The 19,366-nt window shown below is 50.7% G+C and overlaps 1 protein-coding gene across 2 annotated transcripts in view; it reads left to right on the top strand.

The window, feature by feature from the left end:
• Nucleotides 1-19,366, top strand: part of HTT (huntingtin) — a 141,512-nt gene that overhangs the window by 95,202 nt on the left and 26,944 nt on the right. For both annotated transcript variants that reach the window (XM_082727054.1, XM_082727055.1), the window contains 9 exons: nt 6,959-7,166; nt 12,076-12,217; nt 13,633-13,812; nt 13,948-14,124; nt 14,420-14,496; nt 15,725-15,863; nt 16,894-17,016; nt 18,633-18,846; nt 19,189-19,334. In XM_082727054.1, the coding sequence (XP_082583180.1) occupies nt 6,959-7,166; nt 12,076-12,217; nt 13,633-13,812; nt 13,948-14,124; nt 14,420-14,496; nt 15,725-15,863; nt 16,894-17,016; nt 18,633-18,846; nt 19,189-19,334 (1,406 nt within the window). The remainder of the gene's footprint in view (nt 1-6,958; nt 7,167-12,075; nt 12,218-13,632; nt 13,813-13,947; nt 14,125-14,419; nt 14,497-15,724; nt 15,864-16,893; nt 17,017-18,632; nt 18,847-19,188; nt 19,335-19,366) is intronic.

The raw sequence follows: 19,366 nt of genomic DNA, 5'->3' as shown, positions 1-19,366 counted from the left end.
GGCCTATGTGGGCCCAGTGAGATATCGGGCAGCACTTGCTGAGAGGGAGCGAGGGCTACTTCCTCATGAGGGCAAGAGGAGCAGATAGAATAATAGATGGGCTGCTACATCTGATAAAAGTATGTCAGATTGAACTTCAGAGGTGACAGAACTAGAAGCAGGACAGCAGTTGCCTGAAAAGGGATGGGGCAGGGCATTTGTAAAATCAGAAGCCCCTCTCTATTATTGGACTTTTAAGCCGTGTCCATATTATTTGAGTACAAATGAAAACACACACACACACTCACCAAGTAGGTCCCGCGGGGAGGAGCCTGCTGCAGGTCACGCACCAGGGCCATGGTGCTCAGGAGGGCTGGTGTGCCTCTTGTCTTCGTGGGGCTCGCAGGCCAGTGGGGAAGGTGATACACAGGCAGGGACTTTTAAGTCTGGAAGTTTCCTGTGAAGGAAGCAAGTAGCACAGCGATAGGCAGAATGGGGGTGGGGAGGGAGGACAGGGTCCTTGGGAGGTGATGTTAAGCTAAGGCCCAAAGGCGAGATGCCATGCTCTGCCAGATGGCTGCTGAGAGCGCACAGGCGGGGGTCAGAGGGGTGAGGGTCAGAGGGCGACTAGGGAGGCGGGCAGGGGTGGGAGGCATGGAGAAGGAGGCGTCTTCGTGGCTGCTCATTTAATTGCTATTGCTCTTGAACAGGGGCACGGCCAGAATTTAATTATCAAGTGGACTCAAGAGCTTCAAGCCCTCTTCATTACTAATATTGGAAGAATATTTGTTTTGAAGAACTTTTGATTTATGTTTCACTGACGCACTGTAATAAGTTTAAAGTTGAGGAAAGACTTAAGCTACAACATGAATAATAGGTCATTTGTAGTATGTCGGTCATTCTGATACTTGGCCGCTGACTGGTCTGGATCTGATAGCAGAAGGACACCGTTCATCTCTAAGGGCTGCTTGCTTCCCTCTTTAGACAGGGGTGACCTCCTGCGCATCCCGTGGAGTTCCATGCTGTTCCAGGCGCACGCGGACTCACCCCCTTGCCTCTTCCTGTTCCTCAGCTCAGATATCAGGGGAAGCGTGGGTGGTCCACGGCAGCACCACCCACGAGGGCTGCCTGCCTCGGGGGAACATTCTGTGTCTGCCATAGTTCAGTTGCCTCCAGCCATGTGTGGTTTTGGGCACTTGGAACGTGGCTAGGGCAGATTAAGGAGCTACTTTTTAATTTTATTTATTTTAATTGACTTAAATTTGAATGGCCCCATGTGACCAGTGGTCGCTGTATCAGAGAGGACAGGGTATGGGGGCAGAGCTCAGGCCTTGGTACTGGCCACATGGCCACATGGGCTTTGTGCAGTGTCTGTTCCTGCTGTCGTGTGGTTCAGTGTTTGCAGAGAAGGTGTCTGTGTTTCTGAGTGTCTGTCTCCATGTCGTTTATTTTGACCACATTTCCTCTAATGATACTAAGGGACAGAATTACTGTTTTTGATTTTGAGGTAAGAGTTTAAGTAAATCATCTTGTACTTCTATGTTAAAGAGGTGCATAGAACATACAAAGTTGGTGATTTTTATTTATGCTTTGCCTAAAAAAAAGGCAGTGAATTCCAGCCCTCCACTGAAAATTGCGATCTTCGAGAACAGTTCTTCCTGCAGCAATAAGTTTGGCTTTGGTTCAGACTTGGGCAAAGACAAGGATGGCCACCCTGCCGGGAATCACAGTGTTCACGATGGTACCCCCCCTTAGTCCTTAGGACAGCTCTGTGAAATAGCCCCCCTTTCCCCTGAAGAGAGGGTTCAGGCTCCAGAAGGTCCCGTGATAAAACCAAGATTGCAAACCAGCCATTGTTTCTTGCCCTTTGTTTGTTCTCTTACACCGCACCGCTGCTCAGTTGCTCGTGGTGCAGTCAGTGGCTTGCGTGTGCAGAGCACTTCCTGAGTGACGTGGGGCTGCCACTTGCAGCCCTGCTTCCCGCGCTCCTGGTCTCTGAGAGCCTTCCTGGCTCAGGTGCTCATCTGTGCTTTGTCATTGTCATTTGGCCCCAGGCCCTGTCCCTTCTCCCAGGTCCCGACTCTCCTGGCTTCCCTTGCCTCCCAGTCACATCAGACATCATCTGGGCTGTGGGCCCTGCCTTCTTCCTATCTCAGCCCGTGGTCACTGCTCAGAACACTGGGAGGTAAGACCTTGCCCCACGCCTCCTCCCATCCAGGACCAGTACCCACGCTCCCCACCTGTTAATTCAGGTCAAGGAGCAAGTTTAGCAAGGGGACAGCAGCATTTTGGTGGCTTACCACAACAGAGGGCTGCTTTTGTATCTGTGCCCATGCAGGAGGCTGTTCCTGGTCCCTACTGCCTCTTCTCCATGTGAGGATTCGAGCCCAGGCCTCTCTCCTTTCTGGGGCTCAGCTGCCCGGGGCAAAGCACCCTGGGCTCGCTGGTTGAGGAGGGGAGGGAAGAGAGAAGAGGCTTCGTTGCCTTGGGCTGAAAGTGACCCACATTCCTTTTGCTTGTGTTTCTGTGGTGCAGCTCTCAGCAGCCCCCACCCAGGGGGCTCGTTCACCCCAGTGGGTGACTGCTTCCCCACGACAGCCCTGTGGGCGGAGGGGACAGACCTCCGGGGCAGAGCCATAAGGATGACAGCCAGGAGTTTCCAGGGGACAGACAGCAGAGGCAGGCATCATAGCAGGATCAGCTGTGCCATCAGCCATCGCCAAGGGCACCGGGTGGGCTAGGGGGCTTTCTAGAGCCTTCGCTGCTCTGTGGGCATCCCCACCATCCCCGTGCTCTGCTGGGGGGACAGAGCATTTCCACAGGTGTTGCCCACACCCCTCCCTCACCTGGGGGTTGGCATATCTCGACACCAAGAGGCACAGCCCTGTGGCCCTTCCTCCCATTCCCCTGGTGTCTGCTCTTGCCCTGATCACCTCCTGCCAGTTTGCGTCTTGAGTCTTCCCTGAGCGTGCTCAACAGTCCCCATTGCGCTGGGGAGCAGCATGCACATTGATTGGGCTTTCCATCTGGCCTGCTGCCATGCAGATCAGCCTCTCTCTAATGGGGAACAACCCGTCCTGTCTTACCGTCCTTGCTCTGCGGCTTCCTTTGTTCTCTTGCCCACGTTTACTACATGGCTTTCCAAAGTCAGTGTCTCTGGAGTTTATTCCTGTTGTTTCTCAAGCTGGGCTTTCCCTCTGGATTCTCCCCCCCCATAGCCCTTTGACCAGGAGTGGCATGCGAGGCCCCATGTGCTCTGTCCTGCGTCCTCACCTTGAGGGCACCAGGCCTGAGCATGGGGGACTGAGACTCTCGCCGCTTGGCTTGATCGTCTTTTTTTTCCAGCCTCCTAGTTACGTGTGTCCCTGCCTTCTGTCTGCCCAACCCCGGCTTTCCTGATGTAGAACTGAGCACAGAACACTGTGTTGCTGAAGGAGCACAACAGAGTGAGGTGATGTGTGAGCTTGTTGTGGAATGATCTCCACAGTAAGCTCAGGTACCGTCCATCCTGCACGTAGGTAGACATCTTCTTTTTCCTTAGATGAGAACTTTGAAGATCCGCTCTTTCAGCAATGTTCAAGAACATCATGGAGCAGAGTTAATCACGGTCATCATGTTGTACCTGACAGCTCAGAACTTACACCTGGAAATTGTGATCTTGACCTCCTTCTCTCCGTTCCCCCACCCCTTGCCCCGGGCTCTGGCAGCTGCCATTCTGTTCTCTGCATCAGAGTTGGGTGTTTTGAGATTCCCCATATACGTGAGATCACACGGTATTTGCCCTTTTTTGTCTGACTTATTTCCTGTAACGTAATGCCCTTGGGGTCTGTCCAGGTTGTCAGAAGTGGCAGGATTTCCTTCCTTTTTATGGCTAAATAATATTCCATTGTGTATGTACCCCCATCTTTATCCGTTCATATGCTGTTGGACACTTACATTGTCTCCGTGTCTTGCTATTATACACAGGGATGCGATTTTGTTTTTGTCAGGTAAATGCTTAGTAGCGGGATTACTGGATCACGTGGAGGTTCTGTTTTTTAACTTTCTACAGAAGCTCCACAGTGTTTTCTACCACGGCTGCCCCGGTTTGTGTGCCGACCAGTAGCGCAAAAGGGTTCCCCTTCCTGGCTGTCCTCACCAGCACTTGCCTTTATGATCCTAGCTTTTCTAGCAGGTGGTGGGTGGTATCTCGCTACGGTTTGGATTCCCACTTCCCTGATGAGATGCCCATCATCTTTCCGTGTGCCTCTGGGCCATCTGTGTGTCTTCTTTGGAAAAACGTCTGTGTAGGTCTTTTGCTCACTTATAATTGGATTCTTTAGGGGGTTTTTTTTGCTATTGAGTTGTATGAGTTCTTTAGATATTTTGGATACTAGCCTCTTGTCAGGTGTATAATTTATGGGTATTCGGTTCCGTGGATTGTCTTTTCATTTCATTGGTCATTTCCTCTGCTGTGCAGAAGCTTTCACTTGGAGGCAGTCCCCCTGTTCATCTTTCCTTCTGCTGCTGGTGGTTTAGGTGACACACCCAGACAAATTATTGCCAGTACCCAGGTCAGAAGTCTTGCCCTCTGCTTTCTTCCAGGCGCTCTGTGCTTTCAGGTTCCACATTTAAGTTTCACTGATGGCGAGGTAGTTGCGGTTAGTGAAGGAAGGGGTCCAGTTTTATTCTTTTGTCAGTGAATATCCAGTTTTCCTAACACCATTTATTGAAGAGAAGTCTTTTCTTCATCATCGAGTATTCTCTGTCCTGGTTTCCATGCTGATCTCTGTTTTCTCTCTCCCACTGTCTCTGCCCCTCTCCTTGTCCCCCTCCTCTCGCTCAATAGGATTGTCCCCTTGGTAGCCTGGCCCAGTTGTTGCTGCAGAGACAACTTGTCACTGGCCGCAGAGTCTACCTAGTCTACCTAGGTCACCGCACTGACCTGGCTGCCTTGGGCTCTCATGTCCATTCTCCTTCTAGCCTGTGACTTGGTGTCTTGCCAGCCCCTCACCTGGCATGGCCTCCCAACTCTGGCTTCTTCTGGCCAACGTGCTCCACACTATCATGGATTTTCAAACCCCAGCGTCGCTGTGGGGACACCTGGGTGGCTCAGTCAGTTGGGTGGCTGCCTTTTGCTCAGGTCATGATCCCAGGGTCCTGGGACCGAGCCCTGCATCAGGCTCCCTGCTCAGCGGGGAGTCTGCTTCTCCCTCTCCCTCTGGCTGCTGCTCTGCCTACTTGTGATCTCTCTCTAATAAATACATAAAATTTTTAAAAACAAAACAAAACAGCGTCACTGTGGTCTCCCTGCCCCAGCGAACCACCTGACTTCTTGCTGCTGTCGTGGCCCCTCCAGAGGCCATGCAACCGTTCCTCGCAGCCCCCCAGCAGCAGCCCCGCTGGCTGGTCCTTGCTTTGCCCAGCACCCTACTGAGCCCTTCACTCCGGTTTTATTCTTGGATTTTATTGCAGCCTTGTGCGCAGCTACTGCTTTTAATTCCACTTTGCAGGTGAGAAAGCTGAGACCCCAGATAATGTACTGCTACGGCCAAGTAAATGGTAGAGCCACAGCTCTGACCATGGTTTTCCATCCTGTTGAGTAATACCCCACAGCAGCACTCTGTCATTCCCTCTGCTTTGTGGCCTGGCTCCCCATTCCTCCACAGCAGCACCTGCCTCTTCCCTTGGGTCCATTGGCCCTACAAGGAGCCCACACAGTAATGAGGGGCACAGAGAAGGACTGGGCCCAGGCTGGGTGGGCCAGAGGTGGGTGATGCTGTCCACACAGCACCAAGAGAAGACCTTGGAAATGGGGCCAGAGACCAGGCGAGCAGTGGACATCTTCTCATTGGAACTACTGTTCTGAATATGTGTGTTTTTCTCCCTGGTTATCCCAGGAGGCCAGCCTGGTGTTGTGGGCCGTGACTGTCCTGCTTTTGTTAGCTCTCTTTCTCCGCCTCAGGTCAGAAGCATAACCGGTCACAAAGTAGTAGGGAATAGGTCTGTCGTCTATCTTTGCCTCTGTTAGGACCCCTTTACATTTGGGATGTGTTGAAACCTAAACTAGAAATAAGATTCTGACTTCCCAGCTGTGGTGCCAGGAGGGTGAAGATGCAGAGGGCGGGGAGCCCTCGGCCTGCTCTCATCCATGCCCTGTCTTCCCTGATGTGCTGTGCAGCATTATCTGTCTCGGGGTCCTCGCAGTGAGGGCCAGCTATCATGATGCCGCAGCCGGTGATGGGAGAGGCGTGTTGAGCTGACTTTGTATTGATCCAAAGGAAGGGACAGAAGGAAATGGTGAATTCCTGGAAGGGATTTGTCTAGGCCCCTAGGAGGATGACACAGACAGGCTGTGGGCAGAATGCTGTTGGGTGTGCCCCTACGTGCCCCTGACGCGCCCAAGACGAATGTGGCTGGCTGGCTGTGGGCTTGCCCTGCCCCGGGCCGCACTACACTGGGCGCACAGAGCGCATGGCCCTCCGCTCTCAGACAGTGGCCCATGGACCGTGAGCTGGGGCCTGGCAGGCCGCACTGCCTGCCTTCTTCCTCTGGCACATGCTGTGCCCCCCGTACTTTGGAAGCCAAGGAAATGTTTTTTATGGCAGGAGGAGGGTGTAGAGAGGCTCCTGCCAGAGAGAACCAGCCCTATGGAGGCCTTGCTGTCCCGGGGGCCGAGTGTGGGCCACCTGCTCTCCATGGAGCTGGGTCTCCTGTCACACGCAGGCACGGCTCTTGGCGTGGAGCTCCTGGACAGTTTGCTGACAGCAGTAGGGAGAGTACCCGGGAGAGTGAGAATGTTAGTGTCCTTGGCTGCTCCATTAGCTAAGCAGCCTATCTGGCTTTTGCTTCGAAAGCCTGATTTTCTAAGCGCCAAATGCTTTGAATGTGCGAGTATAGGAAAGAGCTGAGGGTGTATCTTTTTCTGGAAGATCTTCCTGTGGCCACAATGAGCAGCAAGGATGTTTCCCTCTTAGTTCTCCTTCTGGTTTGTTTGTAGGAATGTTCCGAAGAATCACAGCCGCTGCCTCCAGACTCTTCACGGTAGATAGCACCGACAGCAGTTTCTACGGCCTGGAGAGGCTGAACGCGCGGGTGCGCGCCATGGTGCCCACGCACCCGGCCCTGGTGCTGCTCTGGTGCCAGATCCTGCTGCTGGTGAGCCACACCGACTACCGCTGGTGGGCAGAGGTGCAGCAGACCCCCAGGTACGTCCGGCCTGTGGCCTGAAGGCCAGCCCGCCCTCGCACTGGGGCAGCCCAAGCTCTGGCCCGGATTCTTCGAGGCTTCGTGCGGACTTTGCCTCGGCTCTGCCTTCCTCCCGTGGGTGCTGCACAGCAGGGGAGATGTGGTCGGGCTGAAGGCACTCAGTGTGCCGCAGCTTTCCAAATACAGTTTCTGTGACAGTCTCTTTGACACGGCTTCTCTTGAGGGTTGTTCTTGTCATGCAATGTCCCTCCTGCTAGGCTCTCGTCCTTAAATTGCTTCCAGAGCCAGACATGTTGCAACGGTCTTAACTTCATTATAAGTTAAATGTGGTTCTGGTTATTCTTAGATAATGAAGTAATTACTGAGCAACATTTCAAAACTGCTTGGAAATACACTATTTTTCATCATTCACAAAGACTTGTGAAGTATCTGATTGGGGGTGACCCCTTTTTGCAGAAAGTTTTCAGGCTTCAGCCTTTATTTCTGGGCACTGTCCTGCTCAGACCTTAACACACATGTGGGAATAGAACCTTTGATGCCCATCCGCTGAGCTGAGTCCTCAGTGCCAAGTTTCTGGAAGCCTCGAGAGCCCACAGTGAGGAGAGAAGGCAAGGGCAGCAGGGTGGGGGTCAGCTCCTTTCTGCTCATTGTGAAAAGACTGAGCTGTGTGAGGCCTGGGGGCCTAGTTGGGCCACTCCATTGCTTTCAGGTGGAAAACCCAGTATTAGTAGGCATCTTTCAATGTCTGTGCTATATGCTGTGGTATGTGTAAAGAAAAATAATACGTGTTTTCTGCTCTCTGCGTGCTTACAGTTTAGCTGGCGGAGACAGACCAGTGAGAACATTGGAACAGAAACAAGTGTTTGCTTCAGTGCTTCTTTGCTGTACATATAAATCCCCCAGCGAGCTTATTAAAATCGGGTTCTGGTTTAGCAGATCACTAGTTGGACCTGGGACTCTGCCTTTCTGCTAGGGTCCCGGGTACTGCCAATGCTCTGGTCCATGGAACCCAGGAATCCAGGGCAGGTGCTGAGTCCTTAGGGACTGTGCCTCAGAGCCACTGGGGGCTTGTTCCAGGGACCAGGACTGCAACCCAGCTCACTGCTGGACCTGGCAGCTGGGTACCTTAGAAATTAGGATCCTGGGCTTTTGTGTTCTCACAGTCTTCCCAGGAAACTCCCCTGGGCATCTGAGTTGAGTTGTGTGGGGAGGATTTGGTGGGCTGGGGCTTGAGTTAGCCACTGATGCTAGCAGGTATGTGCAGGTGGACAGAAGGTGAGAAATTGTCTGTCACCACCGTGGGTAGGTGAGTTTCCTTCCCCCTCCCACCTCCCCTCTACTTCTCCCTTCTCTCCCTCCTCCTCCTTGTCCTCCTTTTGTTGGCTGATGGGTGGTGAGGGCAGAGGGACCTAGAGTGGGGTCAAGAGGAAGTGGGAGGGTGGATCCCAGTCTGATTAGGAAGGGCCTTCCACAGATCTGGGGGGTAAAACATCCAGAAAGAACACTATTGGGATAATGGAGGGAATTTGAATGTGAGTTCTAGGAGACCTTTTGTTTTGTGGTGATGAGTTCTCAGGGACCCCTGCTGAAGTACTTCGGGGTGAAGTGTCTTCACCCACGTGAATACTCTCAGGTGGTGCAGGCCAGAAAGTGTGCATATGTGTGAGAGCACGTGTGGCATGTGCTTGTGTATGTGCAGAGTGCATGCGTGTGTAGAGTGCGTATGTGTGAGTGCGTATGTGTGAGGTATGCACATATGTTTAGAGTGTGGGCGTGTGTGGAGCATGTGTGTATGTGTATGTGGAGCATGCGTGTGGAATCGTATGTGTGAATGCACATGTGTGGGGTGTGCATGTGTGTGTGAAGGTGGCAACATAGTGGTTGAATCTAGGTGGAGAGGGTGTGACATCATCGAATTCATCTTTCAGCTTTTCTCTTGGCTTCAAAGTTTTCCACGTAAAAGTTGAGGAAGAGGGATCACAGAAGTGGGCACATTTTGGAGCACTCAGCTCTGGATAGTCCCCAGGAGGAGGTTTGCTCTGGAGGGGAGGACACGTGGGAGATGGGGCGTGAGGCCCTCAACGAAACGTGGTGCCTGGGAGCTTTTCCTGTGTGCCCTCGGAGCGGCTGCGGAGACTTCTCGGGGTCCCTCTTTGCATTTCACTGCTTGCGAGTAAAGGTGGTCACGTTTTCGTGTGCTTATTGACCATCTGTGAATCTTGTCGTAAAGCATGTATTCAGATATTCGCCAGTTGTTTGAAATTAGACTGTTTGCTACCTTGTTGTTGAGTTGTAAGTTCTTTATATATTCTGGATCTAAGTAAATGTTTTCTCTCAATTTGTGGTTTGCCATTTTATTTTTTTAATGGTTTCTTTTCAAGAGCAGAATTTTTAAGTTTTTATTGAAACAAGTGCATCAGTTTTTCTTTTTCTGTTCAATCCAAGAAATGTTTACCTACCCCAGGGTCACGATTTTCCTCCATGATTTCTTCCGGAAATTGCATAGCTTTGCCTTTTATCATTCTGAATTAATTTTTGTGGGTGACAAAGCATGAGGGTAAAGAGTCCTCTCCCCACCCCACCCCCCAAGGGGGGTTTTTTCACTGTTTTTTTGCGAAAAGACCGCACTTTCTCTCGTGAGTTCTCTGGGCACTTTCTCAGTGCGCGGTGCAGTTTAGACGCACGGACCTGCCTGTGGGCTCCACTCACACCCCTCAACTGGCGCCTCCCCTGCCGACACAGTGTTGTCACCTTGGCTACCCTGCCAGGTCCCCCCGCTCTCTTGACTTCCAAAACAGTTTTGGCTCCTGTAGGTTCTTTGCGTTTCCATGACACGTTTTAGAGTAGGCTTGGCATTGTCCACAAGAGCCCGCTGGCCTCTCGCCAGAGCTCGTGGCTGGTATGGGACGGCGGGAGCACTGGCGTCCAGCATCCAGATGCTCAGTCTTCCAGCATGGTCTCTCTTTGGGTATTTCACTCTCAAATTTGCCACAACAGCATCTCGTAGTGTGTCATGTACAAGCATTTCTCATATTTAATGCACTTCATATTTTTGAATGCTGTTTAAATGGTGCCGTGGTGTGCTGCTGGCTTGTAGAAGTGCGGCTGGTATTGTCCTGACCTCCCATCCTGAGAGCTGGCCTGGCTCACACATCGGCCCCAGGATGCTTTCCGTGGGCTTTGGATGGTGCTCTGTGACCACATGAGTGTCATCCCCAGGTCAGACTCCTTTTCTTCCTTTCCCACCTGTGTTCCTCTTTTTTGTCTTTTCTGTCTCAGGACACTGACCAGGCCCTCCCTACAGGGCTGGCCTCCGTTTTTCTATATCTGGAGACTCAGTAGATAGATGTGGTCCCACACGACAGTGACCTCCCCAGCTTGGAGGCAGGCTCTCAGGCGAGTGGAGAGGCCATGCTCTGGCCACTTCTTGTTTGGGGGGCTCTGTCTTCACTGATTTGTTTCCAGTCTGCCTGGCCTTCTGGTGGCCTGTTATGGTCTTGCATGTGCCATGGCACTGGGGTGTGGCGTGGCCTCCTGGATTTGGGGCGTTCATTACCCGTCAGTGTCTGGCTGCATCTGTCCTGAGGTCTCCAGGGCTGCCCACTACAAGCTGGGACTCAGTTTGGATTAACATGGGTTGACATTCAAATTGAATTGCAGGCTCTGCCCTCTTCCCCACAGAGGCTCCCCTGTAGCCGTACCATCATGAAATGGGGGCTGGCTGGAAGGCTGAGAAGAGGAGGTGTTTCTGTTGGTGGGTTTTTCATTGACCTATGACTTAAACGCTACACAGAAACACACTCTTTTGTACCAAATATTGTCAGGTGAATACCGCCATAGTCACAATATAGGATCTTTCTGTAACTTCAGAATGTCCTCTTTGTCCTCTGTGGTCACCCTCAGCCCCCTGCCCCCCAGTTACTGGTCCGTGCTCCATCTCTGTGTTCAGCCTGTTGCAGATTGCCGTATGGATAGAGTTCTGCAGTCTGTAGCTTTTTGAGTCTGGCTTTGTCACTTAGTGCAGGAAATATAAAGCTCATTTATGGCCTTGTATGGCTCAGTGGTGCGTTCTTTGGATGAGTGAATAGTATTCACTCGGAACAGTGAATAGTATTCCGTTGTACAGATAATAGTCGTGGCACATCCACTCACCAGCTGAGGACAGGGAAATTGCAGTTGGGACATTTTTTTTTAACTTGCAGAATATTTTATACCAATTCTCTTGTTGTAGGAAAAGTTGAGAAATTTCAGAATATTCTTGTCCTCACGTGACCTCTGTCCCTGCTAAGCCTCAGCAGAGATGCCTAGGCTCTTTGTTGCTAAGGGAGGGGTATCATCCCTGGTTAGGCTTTGCAGTCAGGGGCTGTTCACAGGTGTGGCGACATGTGCGTCTGAGGGCTTGTGGCAGCATTGGTGAATCCCAAGGGTGTAATCCCATCAACTGAGAAGTGAAGTAACCTTCGCAAGTGGTGAGCGAGTTTTGCAGAAGTGGTGGCACATCCCCTGTGGGCCGGTGAGGGTGGCAGCATCTCGCCATTCGTCCTGTGGTCAAGTCCAGCCGCATGAGGGCTCTGTCCTGGGAGATGGGCGCGGCTATCACACAGATCCACGCTGGGAATCGTGGATGGTCAGGGGGAGCCCAGTGCCTGAGCACCGGTGGAAAGTGCGGCTTCATGGCAGATTCTGCCTTAAGTCGAGCATTGGACTGTTCACCCGTGAGATCTCCATGTTCTTGGGACACCCACATGTGCTTTGCCACGGTTCAGAAGTCGGTCACTAAGAGTGTGCGGCAGGACTGAAACCCTGTCTGCTTCAGCACGGGAACTGAGCTTCTGGTCATCTTCTGCTTTGAAGAGAAGCTTGTTTTCATCCCGGAAACATGGTCAGTGCATCTGTTGCTCCTTACAGGAGACGCAGTCTGTCCAGTACGAAGTCACTCAGCCCCCAGATGCCTGGAGAGGAGGAGGACCCCGGTGCGGCCTGCAAGCTTGGGATGTGCAATAGAGAGATAGTGCGAAGGGGAGCTCTCATTCTCTTCTGCGATTATGTCGTAAGTCAGGACATGGGTCCCGGCGGGCAGGGGGCCAGAGAGCCCCAGTGCGGGGGACACTCCTGCAGACCGACCTCCTGCCGTCGCCTCGGGGCCACAGCAGGTGTCCCATCCTTCTCTGGCTGGTCACGGATGTGGAGGTTTGTCTGTGGAAGGTTTCACTCCGCTGTCACCGCCTCAGCGAGGGTGACTTGAGTGGGGTTCTGCTTTAAACATCCCATCTGTGCAGAGGAGGTTGGTGCCCATTGTTGCATTTTAAAATGAATTCTTGTTGGAATCATCCATTTTTTAAAAATAACTTTTGTAGAGCTTTTGACCATAAAACTAGCAACACATTTTAACATGGAAAATTGATAAAAACCAATAAACAAGAAAATACAGCCTCTTTATAACTGCACTACTCAAAAAACCTGTTGTGGCATTTTGGCTGGGATTTGGTGCTTTTTCTCCACTAGTTACAGCATGTGTGTTTCTTTGGCACAAACACGGCACCATGTTCATACTGTTTTCACACAGCAAAGCGTGTGACGTTTTCAACTGGAAAGGAAGGGCACTCTTAGCAAGTGGTGGTTGTCATACAGATTTTTTTTTAATTGTTACTCATTTTTTGATTAATATTCTTTATGTTGAATTAGTTTTTCTATCTTGTTTTACTTCTGAGAAATAATTTAGTATAATTGTATAATGTCTTTCACAGAAATGTAAGGAAAATACTAGTTTTATAAACTAATACTATCAAATTATACCACATGGAAAATATTAATCATTAACCAGATGTCAAAGAATTGGTCTCATTTTATAATTTCTGCCTAGGAGGATTATGAATTAAGGTGAAAAGGCAACATATATACTCAAAGATGGATATTTATTTCCTTATAAATCTTAAATTTCTCCCCTTAATGTCCATTTGATTCATGGAATCTATTCATATTTTGGATTCAGGAATTCTGTCAAAACTGTGGCAGGTACAGGGAACCCATTTTCCCCACTGGCCTGTCACAGAGCCGGAGAAGGAGAACTGGGGAGCACTCTCTGTTGGCCAGACCAACAGAGCCTGGACAGACCAGGCTGTGTCACCTGTTCTCACATCACGGCGCGGGTCGTGACCCGGGGGCAGGGCCCCACTGCCCCATCGGTCCTCTGCCGTGGGGTTGCCGGTCCTTAGCAGGTGCCCATGGCGGGTGGGGTCCGACCACCAACCGCTTCAGCCCCAGTGGAGGGTAGAAGGTGCCAGAGGCTGTGAGGTCAGTTCTGACCCTGATGATCATGGGTGGTCAGACACTAGATAGCTTCAGTGAGGATTATACTTTGGAATTTGTTTTCCCCTTCCCACCTCTTCTGGCCTTTTCTGGGGCATCCACATCTGTTCTGTCCTTATCTACTTGAGAACGAGTCTTTTCATTCCTTCTCTGCAGTGTCAGAACCTGCACGATTCAGAGCACCTAACGTGGCTCATCGTGAATCATATCCAGGACCTCATCAGTCTGTCCCACGAGCCTCCCGTGCAGGATTTCATTAGTGCTGTTCACCGGAACTCCGCCGCCAGTGGCCTCTTCATCCAGGCAATTCAGTCCCGCTGTGAAAATCTTTCCACCGTAAGTCTCCCTCATACTGGCAGAGCCAGTCAAGGGCTTTTTCCCCACCATAGAAATGTACTATTGGAATTTTTAAACTGCTGACTCCCGTTGGCCCATCATGTGCTCTCTCTGCTTTCCTGTGCCCCCCACCAGCCGACCACCCTGAAGAAGACACTTCAGTGCTTGGAAGGGATCCACCTCAGCCAGTCAGGTGCTGTGCTGACGTTGTACGTGGACAAGCTGTTGTGCACTCCATTCCGTGTGCTGGCTCGCATGGTTGACACGCTGGCTTGTCGCCGGGTGGAAATGCTTCTGGCTGCAAATTTACAGGTACCAGAAAAACACTGACGCTGATTTTTACTGAGAACTTTGCAGGGCTGGCAGAGCCCTTGCCTGGTTTTCTCCTCCCTGGACATGTTCTTCACACACCCCTGGGAGAAGCATGTATGAGGTGCACGAGTCAGTCATTCCTTGTGTGCCTGACAGGAGCACTTCTCGTACTTTCTGCCTGTGTGCCTCTGCTACAACAAACTGTACACTGTGGTCTTTACCTCTGAAGTAGAGCGGGGTTATTATGACTCCTTCCATGGCACACACTTGGCTGATGTGTTGCTGTCTCCTTCAGAGCAGTGCGGCTCAGCTGCCCGCAGAGGAGCTGAGCAGGATCCAGGAGTACCTTCAGAGCAGCGGGCTGGCGCAGAGGTAATGCTCCCTTCAGGCGTCCCTTCCTTCTCCATAGAAACACTTAGATTTGTAAGGGAATGAACTCTGGGTGGGAGACCGATGTGCTTTCTAGACCAGTTCGCTGCAGAAAGGCCCTAATAGAAAACCTTCCTAAATTCAACAAAATGGGCCCTCACTTTATGTAAAGGGAGCTGAACGGGCAGCACCACCTGTCACCTGTGGTGACAGGGACATGCCTGCACTCTGTTGGCTGGCTGAGGCCTGTGCGTGTCCAGGTTGCCCGTGTCTAACACCTGTGATACAGGAGAATGAGAGTGGCCGGTTTGATCGTAGCCAAGCCAGTGCACGTACCTAGCTGCCACGTGAGAGCGGGCGAGTCTGAAAGATGTTACCTAGCTCCTGGCATGCAAAAATGACCTCTGCGTCTCGTTAAAATGTGATCTCATTCTAATGTTTGTCACTTAATTCCGCTGCCTAGTCTTTTAGAAGCCTTTATCAGAGATCATGACATCTATTATCTGTTTACACAAGTAAATAAAATACATTTTACCTTTGAATTTCACCTTTTTCCCCTCCACATGGGGGAAGGTGTGTGTGCACTCGCAGGAGTGCACGCAGAAGAGCAAGAACAGAGCAGAATTGCCACACAGTAGCTCATTGCCAGCGTCCTTGTTTGGGAAGGCATCCAGCCTGCTCGGCAGCACACGGTTTTCGTGATTTTCCAGTCTGCTGGGCCCAGTCGTGTTGTGATTTGCATCATGAGGTTGTTGCTCTCATAGCAGATGGTAGAAGTTCGGACTCTTATTTTTTGACTCCAGACTTAGTATTCTGCACAGATGAAGAAGATTATAAATATCTTTTGCCAGATGCGGTGCTTCCTCTATGAAGTGAACACAGATTGGTATACATTGTATTACGTCGGGAGAATCAATGGGAGATTTTGTTTGCTTGGATCTTAGAATAGATTATCTCTTTTGCATTTGTAAAGAATGCTTTTATTAGCTGTTAAACCATGTATTGCCTGCTACAGCGTCTGAGTCTAAATGAAATGTCTGCAGAACATTTGTGGGGCATGTACTGTGGTTATTAAAAATAATCTAGAGTCTGAATTTGCATCATGCCGTGTCTAAGTGTTGAGATGCTCTGAAGAGAAAGTGTCAAACATGTTGCATTTCGCTTTAAGAAGCCACTGTCACTTCATAACCTGGGAGACTGTGCTCTAACCCCACGTGTGATCGGATTCCAGACACCAGAGGCTCTACTCCCTGCTGGACAGGCTTCGTCTCGCCACCGCACCTGGCTCACGCGGCCCTTCTCCTCCGGTCACGTCCCACCCGCTGGACGGGGATGGGCCCCTGGCACTGGAGACCATGGTTCCAGACAAAGTACGTGTCTAGCCCGTGTGCATGTGGCATGAGGGGCCCACTCTGCACACCAGCCATTCCTGTGCATCTTCTACATCTTTGGCAAATCTGGAGCATGTGGTGGGGCAGCTCAGGCAGCAGGACATTCTGGCATCTGGTGTGGTCCCTGGGGGCTCCCAGCCTGCCATTCCTTGCCAGCAGTGGAGAGGGTCCCATCACTGACAGTACTCCTGAGGCCCAGCCTAGGCATGAACAGAACTGTGGGGTGAAAAAGAAAATGCTGGCTTGGCATCTTGGCATCAGGGAGATGGGAGAGTCAGGAAAGCAGTGGCCGTAGCCTGCATAGGGTTGTGCTCACCCACTTGGCCTGTCTGCGCCTGTCTGCCTCTCCTTAAACCTACTGACCTCCTGTGTGGTGACTGTGCCTTCCCAAGGACCCTGGTACGTGGTCACGACCCTTGCTACTCACATCTCAGAGCTGGGGACCGTTTGGGGCCTTGGCTGATTGTTGGTACCCTGCTTTCTGGGGGAGGTCAGTGTAGACCTGAGCTTGGAGTTTGAAAATCCATAGTCTAGGCACAGAGCGGCAGTGCTAGGGTGAATGCTGCACTGTCCTTGGGGAGAGAGGAGCATTGCAAACACCCCAGTAGAAGATGTTGGGAGCAGCACCAGGCAAAGGGTGGACAGAGGACGAGGGCACAGAGTGGAGGGCCTGCTGCCCTAGTACTTGAACTGAGTTAGGAGGATAGGTGGGTGTTCACCAGGGAAGGGGAGAAGCAGAGGCTGTCCAGGTGGGAACAGCAAGTCCCAAGATACAGCCTTTGTAGTGATTCCTATGGAAAAGGCTGGTGGTTTGGTGAGTGGCTGCATCGCCACCTAGAATCCAGCTGGAATCCAATTTCACAGAAGCCACATTCTTAGTCCCCAGGAGGCCACTGGTCCACAGGATGTGAGGGGCAGTGGGTAAAGAAACAGCACACATAGTAGAGTTGAAGCCCCTTAAAAGCCACGCCAAATTTCATTGGGTTATCCACCTTTTTCTTCTTCCCAGGACTGGTACCTGCGTCTAGTCAAATCCCAGTGCTGGACTAGGTCAGATTCTGCACTGCTGGAAGGGGCAGAACTGGTGAATCGGCTTCTTCCCAGTGACATGAGCACATTCATGATGAACTCGGTACGGCGGAGAACAGCGGGGTGCTGGCAGGGTGCCTGATTTGTTTTATCCTCATGTGACTAGCTTAGGACATGGGCCACTCACTTTTCTGCCTTAATAGCAGAGACTGATACAGGCTGGAGCCTGGGAGACTCCAGTCTAGATGGGACAGGATACAGGGTAAGTCTAATCCAGGTGGGACAGGACGTTATTTCAGCTGCATTAGAGTCCAAAAGGAGGTAAATTGTGTCTAATTCAGCTTCCCATGCATTTGAAGAAAAGAGGTTCTCTTAGGTTGCAGTCTGTTCTCACCGTATGTCCTCATCATCATGAGGACAGGTATGAAAATGGTGTCATGCTAGATGATTTTAACTTATCCTAGTGGTGTTCTGGAAGTTGATTTTAGTAAGACCCCTCCCACTGTTTTATGTGGTGAGGTCCCTGTACCCCTACATCATCCAGTGAGGCCCACTCCCTGTTACCTATGGTGTATATAACCATTCACGATGTGTAGTTAGGCTTACACCCTACAGATCATGAGGTCCCCGTCCCCACCCTTGATGTTATGCAGGAATGCAGGCTGGGAGGCCTTGCAGAGCCTTGTATCCCTGCCCTTAGCTCCTGGACAGGTCCTGTGGGGACTGGAGACCCCGGTTGCAACCAGCTGCAGCCTTGGCAGCTTTTGTCCCAGACCTCCAAGGATGAGCAGCTGGCTAAACCCTCAGGTGTTTAGTGCAGCCTTAATGGGCCATGTGGGAATGGGGCACAGCAGGGCCCTGGGGGGCGGCAGCAAAGGAGGGACCGGGTATGGGTGAAGGGACTTGGAGCAGAGGCACACAGCCGTATGTTCCCATGTACTGATTCTTCATCACTTTGACAGCAGTAGCTGTGTTGAAAAAACTGCATTGGCTCAAACTCAGCTTGCTAAAATCAATTTAAGCTCCATTCAATGAAAGCTGATTTGCTGAATGATAAATTTGCTTAACGATCCAGTTACTGAATTTCTCAAATTCAGTAATTGGACTTTTTAATAGCTTAAAAGTTCTGGCTGTAGCAGAAAGGTTCAGTTTTGGTTACTGATGATGACATAGGCTTTTCTGAATGTTACCTAAAATGAGATGAATATTCTACCTGAAAATTGGCCCAAAAAATCCTTCAGTAATTTTTAAAAGTTGGCAAAACCCAGTACAACTGGAATCACTGTCATAGAAATGCTGCTTCTCACCAACAGTTGTGGCTATTTTGGTTTATTTTGGCTGCCTTTGGACATAACTTATCTTTCTCAAACTCGGGGAGTGTTTGGTGTTTCACTGGATTTCTTGGGTGGTATGTCAGCTTCATTTTGTATTTTCATCACTTATAAATCACATATGTTCAGTTTCTTATTTCAAACAAATCTGAAGGCATAGAAAAATTTAAAATCTTTCTTTAATACCAAAGTACCCCAAAGAGACCAGAAATATGCTTCGCAGAGCATATGGTATTTATTCTGGGAAGTAGAATATTCTTCAAAATACATTGCTGTGGTTTACTCGTCTGTGCTTTCTCCGAAATGTTTGCATTATCCTTTCTTCTGTTGTGTTTTTCTTGCCTGGTTGAAAGTGTGTAATTGTTGAACTTTTAACATCCTAATTCAGGAATTCAACTTAAGCCTGCTGGCCCCATGCCTGGGCCTGGGCATGCGCGAAGTCTCTGGGGGCCAGAGGAGCCCCCTTTTTGAAGCAGCTCGCCTAGCAACTCTGGACCGTGTGACCAGCCTGGTTCAGCAGCTTCCTGCTGCCCATCATGTCTTCCAGCCATTCCTGCCTGTGGAGGCCACTGCCTACTGGAACAAGTTGAATGATCTATTTGGTAGTTAAAATTAAAACTTCTTTTATTTTTAAAAAATGCCCTAGAACAGTATTGTACTTTGCACTGAGTAAAAGTACAATAAATGCTGTTGATAAACTGAAAGCATATGCAGAGATGACCAAGAGACAGGGCTAGGGACCCTTGGTCCAGTTGTCTTTTGGTGTGTTTGCCCCTTTGCCGTTCCTCTGCCTTCCCCTGGAGGAACACTAGCATAGGCCTCAGAGGACAGCGTGTCCCGAGTCACACACACAATCTCGTAGATTCTCTGAGAATGGACTGACTGCCTTTTCCGGGTCATGAGCTCCTGCTGGAATTGTGTTCACCCGCAGTCTTGTGTTTCAGGGGATGCCATGTTATATCGGTCCTTGACCACTCTGGCCCGGGCCCTGGCCCAGTACCTGCTGGTGTTCCCCAAACTGCCCAGCCATTTGCACCTCCCCCCTGAGAAGGAGAGGGACACTGTGAAGTTTGTGGTCATGACCCTCGAGGTAAGTCTGTGCTTCTATGCCAAGAGACTGTC

This window comes from Mustela nivalis (assembly GCF_964662115.1).
Source record: "Mustela nivalis genome assembly, chromosome: 4".
Classification (NCBI taxonomy): domain Eukaryota; kingdom Metazoa; phylum Chordata; class Mammalia; order Carnivora; family Mustelidae; genus Mustela; species Mustela nivalis.
The sequence above is the reverse complement of the archived record's forward strand: the minus strand, read 5'-3'. Positions and strand labels throughout refer to the sequence as shown.